The following is a 12,696-nucleotide window of genomic DNA, read 5'->3' as shown; positions in this document are numbered from 1 at the left end:
AGTACTGTTTTTTCTACTGCACTCTTTGGAAAATAGTATTATGTTCCTGATTGCAAGTGATTGTGTTAAAATTCCCTAGGGACCTTTTGGTTTAAAGCAAGGGGCAGGGGAAATCCCTGTCATAGTTGTAGAGTGATCTCAGTGGGTTTTTCTGGTAACCCTGATAACTCTCTATGTAGTGAAGCTTTTGATACTCTACCTTGTTTTCCAGCCCATTAACCCTAAGAATTCCACTTACCCTCATAGGGGGAACTGCGCATTGTTCAACTTCTTTTTGGTGCTTTCTTGTCTTCCTGCAACTCCACAAATAGGTTTTTGTGTAAAAGTGGGGTTGTAAGGTCAAAGGTGAATCACCGCTTTATTCTAGCCTTTTTGCTCTTTCCTTTCTTTGCTGCGGTTCCAGACATAGCTCAGTTTTGACTCATGAGATTGTTACATCAGGGGTGAATTATGACCGCTTCTCTCAAAAGAATCTTGTCCATGCCTAAGAGGGACCCTTTAACCATCTTGTCTGTCCCTTTGCTCTCCCGGGGTTCTTCACTAACACGCTCTTTTTGCTATTTCATCTGGTTCCCCGGGCATCGTATCCCTGCCAGTCCTTTGGGAAAATCTTCCATCTTTAACTTTTATAGCACAGTGTCACAACCATTGTGGGCTAGATACGTGAATCCTGAACTGAAGATCCTTACGAAGAAGCCACACTTAGGAAAAAGGAATTCATAGCAAAAACTTCCAAGGCCAGGAGATTGTGGTCAATGGATGAGAGGACATGTAGGACAAAGGATAGTGCTCCTGCCTACACTGCTGCCTGTCAAGTTCTGTTCCAACAGGCCAGCCTCACCCACCCCCATGCAGATGGGAGAACTGCAATCTCGGTCTACGACTGCTGAGCAGTTGTTGTTACGTGGGAGATGGGAGTAGGGAGCAGAACCAGGAAAGGGGAAAAGATACACCACACACACACTCTCTCTCTCTCTCTGTCTCTCTCTCTCTCCCCCTGAACAATTCAAGGCTAAATTTGAAGAAGGGTACCTTCATTTTTAACTCTGAAAGATGGTGGGCCAAGGGATAAATGAATCAGTAGGTTTGATAACCGCTTTAGGTAAATTGTTTAATGTAGAGAATAAAAAAATTAAACTGCAGTGAACTGGCTGCTAATGAGAAGACTAAAAAGGACTTGACTATAAGGACGTTATTTTGATTGGTACCATAGGTACATTAGAAATCGATTAAATGCTTCATGGAGTGATTCTCAGAGCCATGGCCTGGGATGGCCAGAAGAATCTCCATTATCCCCTCCAAAATTTGCCTTAAAGTCATGGAGGAGGAGATGCCTTGATGAAACACTGTGGGGCTCAGCAAGGAAACGGAGGTGGAGCTGGTAGTCCTAAATTAACAAACTCAAAATGGCTTTGGAAAAGGAGATTGACAGCATACATTTGAAGAAGGTTACTATAATTGTCCAGTGAAATATTCATGTTCCATAAAGGAATTATAAATCTCGTCCAGACAGGGGAGTAAAGCATTAAGCATCTTTTTGTTTGCTGAGATGTTAAACTTATAGACAAGGTGACATGAAGTTCTGTTGATTCCCTTGTTGGTATCAAGTTTTAATAGTCTTTTTCTCTTTTTTGAAGTGGATTGTATAAGAATTCCTTGATGGTTTGGTATGCCTCTTCTGTAAAATTGCCTACCTTTGTTTTAATTTTAATTGATTTATTTGGCTTTCTGTTTCTTTAGCTCGTTTGTATAATTTGATCATAGCATTTGCTTATTTTTTTAATTATTTAAATTATTTATTTTAATTTAATTTAATTATTTAAATTACTAATCTTATTTGTGCCGTTTTCTTTTATTCTAAATGGAATTTAGTTACACATTTGTCTCATTTTTTTCCTAAGAGCCAGCTTTTGGTTTTGTTAATCATTTCTAGTCTTCCATTATATTTAATTTATTATTTTCTTTCTTAAGTTTGGTTTTTTCTATAATGTTAAGTTGAATGTTTTTACTAATTTATTGTCATTTTTTTGTAATAAATGCACTTAAGATCACAAATTTCCCTCTAAAAATACTGCTTTAGTTATGTCCTGCAGTTGGTGATATATAGTATTTTCAAAGTTCTAAATATTTTTTATTTTCTAATATGAGTCTCTTTGTTTACTCACTGTGGTTTCCTTTTCTTTTCTTTCTTTCTTTCTTTTTTTTTTTTTTTAGGAGTGCATCTTTAAGTTTCCAGGCATATATATACTTTAGCTATTTACTGTTGATTTCTTATTTAATTTTGGAGATTATGGTCAGTTATACTTTTTTTCCACAAACAAATAGTAATTTTTGTTCTCAATAATTTGTTAAATATAATGACATATTTCATCAATTTCTGTTCTCACTATCGATCATTTATTGTATCCCTTTCTGTCTGAATTCCCTTTTATTTTTGCAAGAGAGGGTACTTCAGTAGTTCTTTTAAGTTAGGGGGAGTAGATGATAAATTTAGTCCTTGTACATCTGAAAGTGTTTGACTTCTCATTTACTCGAGTAGTAAGTTTAGCTGGTTATAAAATTTTAGACTTGACAATTATTTTCATGCAGTGCTTTACATGTACTAGTCTCTTGTTTTCTACATCTTTTGTTGCTAATGAAATATCTGCCATTCTCATTGTCATTCTTTTGTAGGTTTTAGGATTATCTTCTTTATTTTGCAATTTCATACAATATACCTAGGTGTTGTTTGTCTTTATTTATAAAATTTCGTACAAAAATATACTTTTGATCATAGAATTTCCATCTTTGTTCAGTTGTGGGAAATGCTCAGCTCTATCTTTTCAAATACCTTGTCCTGACATTTTCTGTATCTATTTATGATGGCATATCTATCAAATGTATGTTTAAGCCTTACCTCTCGTACTTTCCTCTTTTTATTGCTCTTTTATTTTATTTCTTTTAAAAGATTTTATTTATTTATTTGACAGACAGAGGTGACAAGTAAGCAGAGAGGCAGGCAGAGAGAGGAAGAAGCAGGCTCCCCGCTGAGCAGAGAGCCTGACGTGGGGCTCTATCCCAAGACCCTGAGATCATGACCTGAGCTGAAGGCAGAGGCTTTTTTTTTTTTTTTTTTAAGATTTTATTTATTTATTTGACAGAGAGAAATCACAAGTAGGCAGAGAGGCAGGCAGAGAGAGAGAGAGGAGGAAGCAGGCTCCCTGCTGAGCAGAGAGCCCGATGTGGGACTCGATCCCAGGACCCTGAGATCATGACCCGAGCTGAAGGCAGCGGCTTAACCACTGAGCCACCCAGGCGCCCCAAGGCAGAGGCTTTAACCCACTGAGCCACCCAGGCACCCCTCTTTTATTTTTTAATCTGCATTCCTTGTGGATTTCTCACTATTGCTTTCTAGGTCATCACTTTTCTCCCTGTGTGCCGTCTAGTGTTCTGTCACCTATTGAGGTTTTGTTTGTTTCAAATGTCTCTTTCAATTCCAAAATTTCCAACTGGTTTTTATTTACATCTCCCTGTTCTTGTTTTGTTTCTACCTGTTTATGTTTTTCAATTTCTTGCTCCTTTAAATTTTTTATTTTATTAATTTTTAATTTAAATTCAATTAAGGTATAGTGTATTATTAGCTTCAGAGGCAGTGATTCATTGGTCCCGTATGAGCTCCTTTAAAATTTTAAAAAAATTTTTTAGGGAAATTTGAGGTGGTTTGGGGTTGTTTGGGTCTCAAATTCTGTTTATTAACATGAATGACTAAGTACTGACAGGAAGTTCACATTAGCATTTTATGCCTGAAGCTGTGGTTTCTTTAGCTATGATTATTCATTATCATTCTCTTTAAAATCTGACCTTCAACAGAGAAAAAGCTTTTAGAACTTTGCAAGAAGCTCTCAAGTGCAACTATGAACACTGGCAGATCTGGGAAAACTACATTCTCACTAGCACTGATGTTGGGGAATTTTCAGAAGCCATTAAAGCTTATCACCGGCTCTTGGACTTACGAGACAAATACAAAGACGTTCAGGTAAAATATTCATATTTTGTTTTTTCAACTTCTGATTGATGTTCGTGCTTCATTATATGATTGTGATATTGACTAAATATGTATTTGGCTTTGATTGTGGTTTCTGGCACAGGGCTCCAAAAACCTTTGGAATTTCCTAAGCAAAGACAGCCGTAAAGGTGTCTTGAGTTGTGTTAATGAGGTGACTTTTGGAAAGCACTAAGGATGGGGATGGTTGCCAGGGTATCAACCATGTGATTAGAGGGTTGGAACTCTCATTCCCATAACCTCCACTCCTCTCCCCCCATTACCTCCTGGGAAGGGAGTAGGTGTGGAAATTGAACTCTGTCACCAATGGCAGTGACTAATCAATCATGTCTATGTAACTGAGCTTCCAGAAAACCCCAACAGGATAGGGTTCAAAGAGCTTCTGGGTTGGAGAACACGTGGAGGTGCCAGGAGAATGGTGCACCCCGAAAGAGCATGCAAGCATCATGCCCTTTCCCACATACTTTGCCTTATGCACTTCTACTGTCTGGCTGTACCTAAGTTACATCTTTTCATAATAAACTGGTAATCTAGTAAGTCAAATGTTTATTAGAGTTCTGTGAACTTACTGCTCTAGCAAATTAATCAAATTCAAAGGGTGGGGTTTGGAACCTCCAGTCTCTCAAGTATAAGGGCCAACCTGGACTTGGGGCTGGCATATGGAGTGGGGAGGTGGAGCGATTGGCAGTCTTACAGGACTGAGACCTCCATCTGTGGGATCTGATGCTCTCTCTGGGGAAATAGTGTCAGAATTGAGTTGGTAGTGTGGGGAACCCCCCAACCCTGCACCCTCCTGTGTCCCGTCAGAATCGGTGACCAGAATCATCTGAGTGATACAAATTGTTTCCTTGACTATACATAGGAAAATTTTGTTAAACACATGTGATATATAAAATGAGCATTTTTTTCCTCTAGTTGAATATTCTTCGTTACATATTCTGACATTCCAATGTCAAATATGTCTGTGCAGTCATAGACTGAATGTTATTGTGACTTAGTTAAGAATATTTGATATGTGGTTTCTGTACATACAGTCAGCTTGCAGAAATGAAATAGAATGATGTTTGTTGTGATTTATTGCTTTGGTTATCTCAGTGGAATAGCTGGAATAAGCCCCATGCTCATTTATTCACTCATTGAACAAGCATTTATTATATACTTTCAGATGTTTTGAACAATCCAGAAATGAAGACTAATGTTTTCTTTGCAGTGTTTAGTGAAATGGTCCTCTTGGTGAGATGAAGTCAGAATTGTTAAGTCTAACACTGTACAAAAAAGTATTAGATCCTTTCAGAAAACACAGGAGACTTGAAGCCATTGTGTTTGTCATCTTGTGGTTGAAGATTGTACACAGACAAGGCTGTGTAGACGCCTTGGGGTTACAAAGTCAGGGGGCTTGAAAATACAACACTTTATTTGCATTAATCAGCACATGCTATTTAAAATGATGACATTGGGGGCACCTGGGTGACTCAGTCGTTAAGCGTCTGCCTTCAGCTCAGGTCATGATTCCAGAGTCCTAGGATTGAACCCCACATTGGACTCCCTGCTCAGCAGGAAGCCTGCTTCTCCCTCTCCCACTCCACCTGCTTGTGTTCCCTCTCTTGCTGCCTTTCTCTCTGTGTCAGATAAATAAATAAAAATCTTTTAAAAAAATAAAATGATGAAGTTGAAATTATGAAAAAGCAAAAATAACATCTGACATATGACAATACCTTACTATTTCTACATAGTATTATCTGTACTCCAGCTGTTCCAAAATTTACCTTATTTGGGCCCTGCCCTATAGCCCCAGTCCTCGACCTAGATGCATGGTCTTGCAAGCTCAGTTGTATGACTGGCCATGTTACTTCAAGGCTCAGCTTCTGGGACATTCACTTGGAAGATCTTTGGCTTCGAGTAGAAAGATGTACCTACTTCCAGGACATATGTTGACCCCTTTGAATCAGCTCTCTTTTTCTTTTACCCTTCTGTCCTTTCTAAATATTGTATATTGACCTTCTATTATAGAAAGAAGGGACTTGAATTCTATAGCATAAAGATCAATTAAAACATGAATGGAGGCAGAGCTGAATTTTACATCTGAGAGAAGCTAGGAGCCCTGGCAGATCTATTTGCATGGTTTCCTGCCAGTCCTGTAAAGAGAGCCGAAATTCTCGGTGGAGGCAGTTCTTTCTCTTCTACACTTAGCCTGTGGACAAAGGGTACAGATGAGGCTCTGAACAGATCTTGGTATGTTACCAAACCACTGAGGATGGGGCAGAGATCCCAAAGTGCTCATCTCCTATTTACTTCAACTGTAATTTTTAAAATGATCCTTCTTTACTAGAAAGCATTCTGAAGCCTGTTCCTAAAGTCTCAGAGAGAATGTAAATAGTTTATATTGGGAGTTTATTCCATTTTATACTTGAAATAAATTCTGGGTTCTTTTTCTTTCACATTTTACAATTGTGCACAAAACATTCAAGTCCGGCACTCCTCATTTAGACACCACCACTGGCTCAACCCCAGCACTCTTTAGAATTATAAACCATCAGAGCAGGAAGGGAACCTAAAGGAGTCCTGTAGGCTCGGCCAAATAAACCACACACACATCAGAAAGGGGTGTGAAGTTCTGGAAGGGTTGATACTCCCAAGTTGTCGCCCTGCCAGTGTTGCTGCTGGGGATGTCATGTCTGCCTGAGGTGTCTGAGAACTGACTCCTTGGTCAGTCTCATCCCATTAATCTTCTCTCATGTGTTCCTGGTCTCTAACTGATCTGGTTTTCTTTCTGTTGCTGGTGGAATTCCCCCCCTGAATCCATGTTTTAACTCACAGCAATCCTTCAGATCTCCGAAGGATTAGTAATAATTGACTTACCAGACTAGCTTTTTGGATTTTACTGAGAAAATACTGATCATCCTTCTATGCTTGGCACTCTTGGAGTTGGTTTTATATAAGGAACCCAACAGAAGAGGTTAAGCCCCTCTTCTGTGAGAGATGGACTTGAGTGGTTATGGTACATGAGCACGAAGCATGTGGGGGGGGGGGGGTCTTTTCTGTTTTTATCTCTCACTTATTCTCCTGTGCTTTTCAAGGCACATAAAGCAGGTCAAGGTGGGGCATGGTAGAGTTGTAATAACTAACACGTATTGAGGGCTGGCTATTCTAAGCATTTTGAGCATTTTTCAGAAAAGGGAAAAAAAAGTGTGCCAGACACTATTCTAAGCACTCGATGTGTATTAACTAATTTCTTATCATGGCTTTATGGGATAGATTTGGACATTCATAAGGTATGTTGGACTCTGGAACATATGTATGTATCTTCCTGCTTTGTTTTAAGGAAGCTAATGCTATCAAAATAATTGTTCAAAGATTGTTCTGAAAGCTGTTGCTTTCACATCATAAAGAATTATAAAGTCATCAAGATATTGCTGATTTCAGTTGACTTCTATGTATCAAATATGCCATGCCATCTAGCTATGTTGGACCCGAGAGGACTCGATTCCAAAAGAAAGGTGAGACAAAATGAAACATTTGCTTTACTGAAGATGGTTTAGAGTAAAATAGGTTTAGCCTTGATCATTCCAGTCTCTTGTAATTAAGTTAGCTGGAAATGTATTGACCATCTTCAGTTGTTCTTCTGTCTCTCCCACCATTCCCAGCTTAGGAATCTCCTTCTCTCTCAGGATGGAAATAAATTCTTACACATGTCTAGAATAATACTGGTGTATTTGAGTATCTGTAACTGTACTGGGAGAGAAGTGATATTTAGAATAATATATTGGTATTCACAGTGACAGATACCAAGGAGAAAACTCTGGCAAAAATAACCTGTGTTTGATTCTGAAGATGAAACTTTCAGTTGTTGATTTTGCATGTTGTATACTGAAACTAATTCATTGGAATTGTAAGAACACATGCTTAGAAATCCTTCAGTAGGCTTGCCTGAAAAATAATGAAGAGACTCACACAATAGTGTATTCTGTGGAATTCTGGACAGTTCTCAGTCAATACAATTCATTTTGAAGTAAAAATGTTTTTTCTTAAGTTTTTAATGAAGACCAAAAGAGGAAGCAAAGCTTATTTGATGTAAAGAATGATTCTATAACAAAGGATTACTTTTTTCTTTCCATTTATCCAACCTTAGTTCTGAACGCATAGAGATGCATTTTGAGCATTTTTCAGAAAAGGGAAAAAAAAGTCTTAAGAGAAACCCCACTCTACCCCCCTGCAAACTTCTTGTAACACATATTGAGATATTTTTTTTTTTAATTCTTTTTTTTTTTTTTTAAAGATTTTATTTATTTATTTGACAGAGAGAAATCACAAGTAGAGGGAGAGGCAAGCAGAGAGAGAGAGAGAGGGAAGCAGGCTCCCCGCTGAGCAGGGAGCCCGATGTGGGACTTGATCCCAGGACTCTGAGATCATGACCTGAGCCGAAGGCAGCGGCTTAACCCACTGAGCCACCCAGGCGCCGCACATATTGAGATATTTTGATGGAACTTTTATCTTAGATTTTTCAAACATATTTTGGTGTTCATGGAGCTTTTCACTCCTTCAAGCAAATCTAATCATGAGGAATTTTTACCCATGGAAAAAAATCACATTCTGATTTCCATTTAAAATTCTAATCCTGAACTAAAGTGACAATTTTTTGGTTTTCTAAAGAAATTTATTAGGATTTAGTTTAAATTTATGGCCAGCTAAGCGACAAGTGTTGGCCAGGATTCAGAGAAAGAGGAAGCCTCGTGTGCTGTTGGTGAGAATGCAAACTGGTGCAGCTACTCTGGGAAGCAGTATGGAGATTCCTCGAAAAGTTAAAAATATTACTAGCCTGTGATTCAGTATTTGCACTACTGGGTATTTATCCTAAGAATACAAAAACACTGATTCGAAGGGATAGATATAACAATGTTTATGGTGGCAGTATTTTCAATAGCCAAATTAGGGAAGCAACCCACGTGCTCATCGATAGATGAATGGATAAAGAAGATGTATTTGTGTACACCCACACCCACACACACACGTGCACATGTGCGTGCACACACACACGATGGAATACTATGCAGTCATAAAAAAGAATGAACTCTTGCCATTTGCAAAAACATGGATGGATTCTAGAAAGTGTAATGCTGAGTGAAATAAGACAGTGAAAGACAAATACCATATCATTTCACTCACATGTGGAATTTAGGACGCAAAAAAAAAAAATGAACAAAGGGAAAAAAGGAGACAAACTAAAAAACAGACTCTTTTTTTTTTTTTTACAATCAACCAGAACAAGAATTTATTAATAAGTAAAATTTATATACTCAGAAATGAGTGCATAACATATCTTTTTAAAATAATCAGTGAAAGGTCTTGGAGTTCAGCATATTGATTTTTAAAATAGAAATGTGTAGATGGACTGACTAGGAGAATGGAGAACACTGAAGACAGCATCACGAAGTAGAAGATGAAATTGATGACCTGTCATAGAACGCAGCCCTGGGGAATCTACTGATATTCCTTAAAGACAGTTTTGTTCTTTGCCTTTTCTACCTGTTGAAAAAACAGACTCTTAACTACAGAGAACAAGCTGATAGTCACCAGGGGGAAAGGGTACAATAGAGGAAGGGGATTACCGTGATGAGCACTGTAATATGTGGAGCCCGTTGAACCCCTATAATGTGCACCTGAGACTGGGTAACGCTGTGCGTTAACTGCACTGGAAGGAAAATAAGTTTTAAACAATTTCTAGCCAGCTAGTATTTTAATCTAGTTTTCCTCTCACTCTTCCTTTGTTCCCCAAATTCAGAATATGAAACATTCCTCCTTTGGTACAGCACTATTTCATCTGCACATGAATATTTCAGTGAGTATGAAATTAGTTTCTATAAGACTTAAGTGGTTTTAGAAACAAGGGCAGCTTTGGGGTTCTTGAGACTTCCTTCTTGTACCCTGTTTTTGACACACAGGATTCCCAGGAACTTTCTGTTATGAGAAATATTGCTTGTAAACAGAGCTCTTTGAATGGTACTTTTGAAGATGTCTTAAGGCTCTTAGCTTACTGTTTACATTTGGATTTGGAGAAATATTACTGAGAACATAACGTCCAGATAACCAGCAACTAGCTCAGGCCAAATTATCATCTGGAGCACCCTGTAATGGAGAAATAGTCACAGTGAGATAATGTGGCAGGACCTGTTAATGCTTTCCTTACAAGTGTCTTAGAATGCTGATGGCAGTGTTTAGTGTCTGGCAGGTGTGGGGAGAATCGCTCTGTAGTGATGTTATCATCATGGAAGGACAGACTTAAAGACTATTGATGGACTTGGTCGTATTTAGCTTCATGGAATATTTCTGTCTGTCATCATGCTTTATTACAATTAGTCAGTATGGACTAAGACAATTGATAGGTGGTCTGGAATATTTTTACCTTGGCTAAAAAAGGTTTACTTCATTTGACGCTACAAGTTTAGCAAAGAGTGCTTTTCAAAAAAACTCTGATATTCTTTATCTTTGACACTACTGGACCTCATTCTATTTTAGTTTGCTTAAAAAAATGTATTTATGTATAGTTCTTTATAAATGTGGTTATTGTCATTTTAATTGTTTCTGTTATGTGTGTGTACATGTGTAAATTTATAATCCTTTTAATACAGATGTAGGAAGTTAGCTACAAATTATTCTGTATTTTTCAATATTTGTAATAAAAGGAGTACTATATCACTTTCTCCTTTTTCTGTGTCCTAATTTTGATTAGTGCATAGCCTACTAAAACTTAGGAATGCTTGGGGCACCTGGGTGGCTCAGTGGGTTGGGCCACTGCCTTCGGCTCAGGTCATGATCTCAGGGTCCTGGGATTGAGTGCTGCATCGGGCTCTCTGCTCAGCAGAGGGCCTGCTTCCCTTCCTCTCTCTCTGCCTGCCTCTCTGCCTACTTGTGATCTCTGTCAAATAAATAAATAAAATATTAAAAAAAAAAAAACAACTTAGGACAAATGCTTTTTGTCCTAATACATATTTATGTTTATATCTAAGCTATATATATTTTAGTTACAATAAAATAAAATTTCATATTCCTTCATAATTAGTCTCTGTTCAGTTTTCCAGGTACTTACTATTGTGAATAATGCCATGAGTATCCTTATAGATAAATCCTTGTGTATAGCCATGCTTTTTTCCTCAGGGTAAATTCTAATGTTAGGTTTTTGTTAGGTTTTTTTCTTTTTTCTTTTTCTCCTTCTCCCTGACCCCCCTTCTTTGATGACTGGGGTGATCATTTCAGGGGAAGAATTTCAGTATTGCAGTATTACACCCCATTTGCTATTTATAAATGGAAGAGGAATTGAAGGGGATTAACATATATTAAGTGCTTGTTATGTTTCTGGCACTTACCATGGGCTATCTTTTATAGGGCATTCAGTATTTTCAGGTGGATTCCAAATATTTCTCATTTTACAGTGGATGAATGTGACACATAGGAGGTTACATAATTTGACCAGCCATGTCAAATTATATGGTCATAGTAGGAACCAAAGACAGGAATCACATCTAGGTATGCCTGTTTTTCTCCTTTGTATCATGTCTTAAAGTCTATGGGAAGATTTATGTTAAAAAAAAAAAAAAACCATTTCTACATTATATAAGTGAGTATGTGAACTATATATGACAAAGTTTTTAAAAATTGGGGCATGGGAGGTACCTGGGTGGCTCAGTCGCTAAAAAATTGGGGCATAATTTACGTGTATTAAAATGTATAGATCTAGAGTGTTAGTTGATGTGTTTGGATCATTCTGTGTTCTTATATAGCCAATACCCAAAACAAATAAAGTACATTTTCATCACCACAGAAAGTCCTCTTTGGCCCCTTTCCAGTCCATTGTACCACCACTCTTTACCCCCCAGGCCAGGCTACTGCTTTCTGATTTCAGCACCATCGTTATCGTTTGGTTTTTCTTAAATGTCATATACGGAGAATCATATACGGAGTGTTCTTTTATATTGATGTTGTCCTTTGTGTGGATTTCTCTTTGGTGTTTTCTTCGGGAAGCGGGGGAGGTGGTGTTGACGGGAACTGGGGCAGCCTGCCAACCAGACTGCGGTCCTGCAGCGAGTGGCGGTTAGCGGTTGCCTGAAAGAAAAGAGGGGATGGCATGGAGAGATCTTACACAAATTATATCCGTAAAGTCAGTATTATTTCCATCTCTTCTGCTGAGGTATCTGCAGCGTAGCAAGGTAAACTAGTAAGTCTCATGCTTCAGAGCGAGCAAGTGGTCGTAAAGCCAGGACTTGAAGCCCAAAGTCTGGTCTTTTTAACCTAAAAGCCTGGGCATGCCTTTCCCACAGTTGAAGACATTTCTTTTTTTTTTCCCTGAAGACATGAAAAAGCAAATATTAAACTGCCTACCTCACTGTGATAACCAAGGTTTGGGGAAGCCAAGGGTCAGGGTTATCAGGCCAGGAAACAGCAAATCCTGTGAAGCGTTCCAAGTGGAGTAGGGAGGTAGCCAAGCCGGGAGGCGGAAAATGGCTTCACTCCTGGCCTGGAGCCCTCCTGGAAGTTTCTGTGACCGGCCTTCAGGCAATCCCATTCCTTCCGGCTTTGAAGACCTCCAGAATGCAAAGGGCCAACACCTTGTGCTTTCAGCCAAGATTTTGGTGAGACTTGGCCAAGGATTCCAAGGTTAG

General features: G+C 38.4%; 1 protein-coding gene across 1 annotated transcript in view; it reads left to right on the top strand.

Annotated features, from left to right (window-relative positions):
- The window catches only part of TTC27 (tetratricopeptide repeat domain 27), a 172,042-nt gene that overhangs the window by 139,547 nt on the left and 19,799 nt on the right, over positions 1-12,696 (top strand). The window contains exon 16 of the mRNA XM_082745658.1: positions 3,850-4,015. Coding sequence (XP_082601784.1) covers positions 3,850-4,015 — 166 coding nt within the window. The remainder of the gene's footprint in view (positions 1-3,849; positions 4,016-12,696) is intronic.

Source organism: Mustela nivalis (genome assembly GCF_964662115.1).
Source record: "Mustela nivalis genome assembly, chromosome: 8".
Lineage (NCBI taxonomy): Eukaryota > Metazoa > Chordata > Mammalia > Carnivora > Mustelidae > Mustela > Mustela nivalis.
Note: the sequence above shows the minus strand (reverse complement) of the source record. Positions and strands in the feature narration are given on the sequence as shown.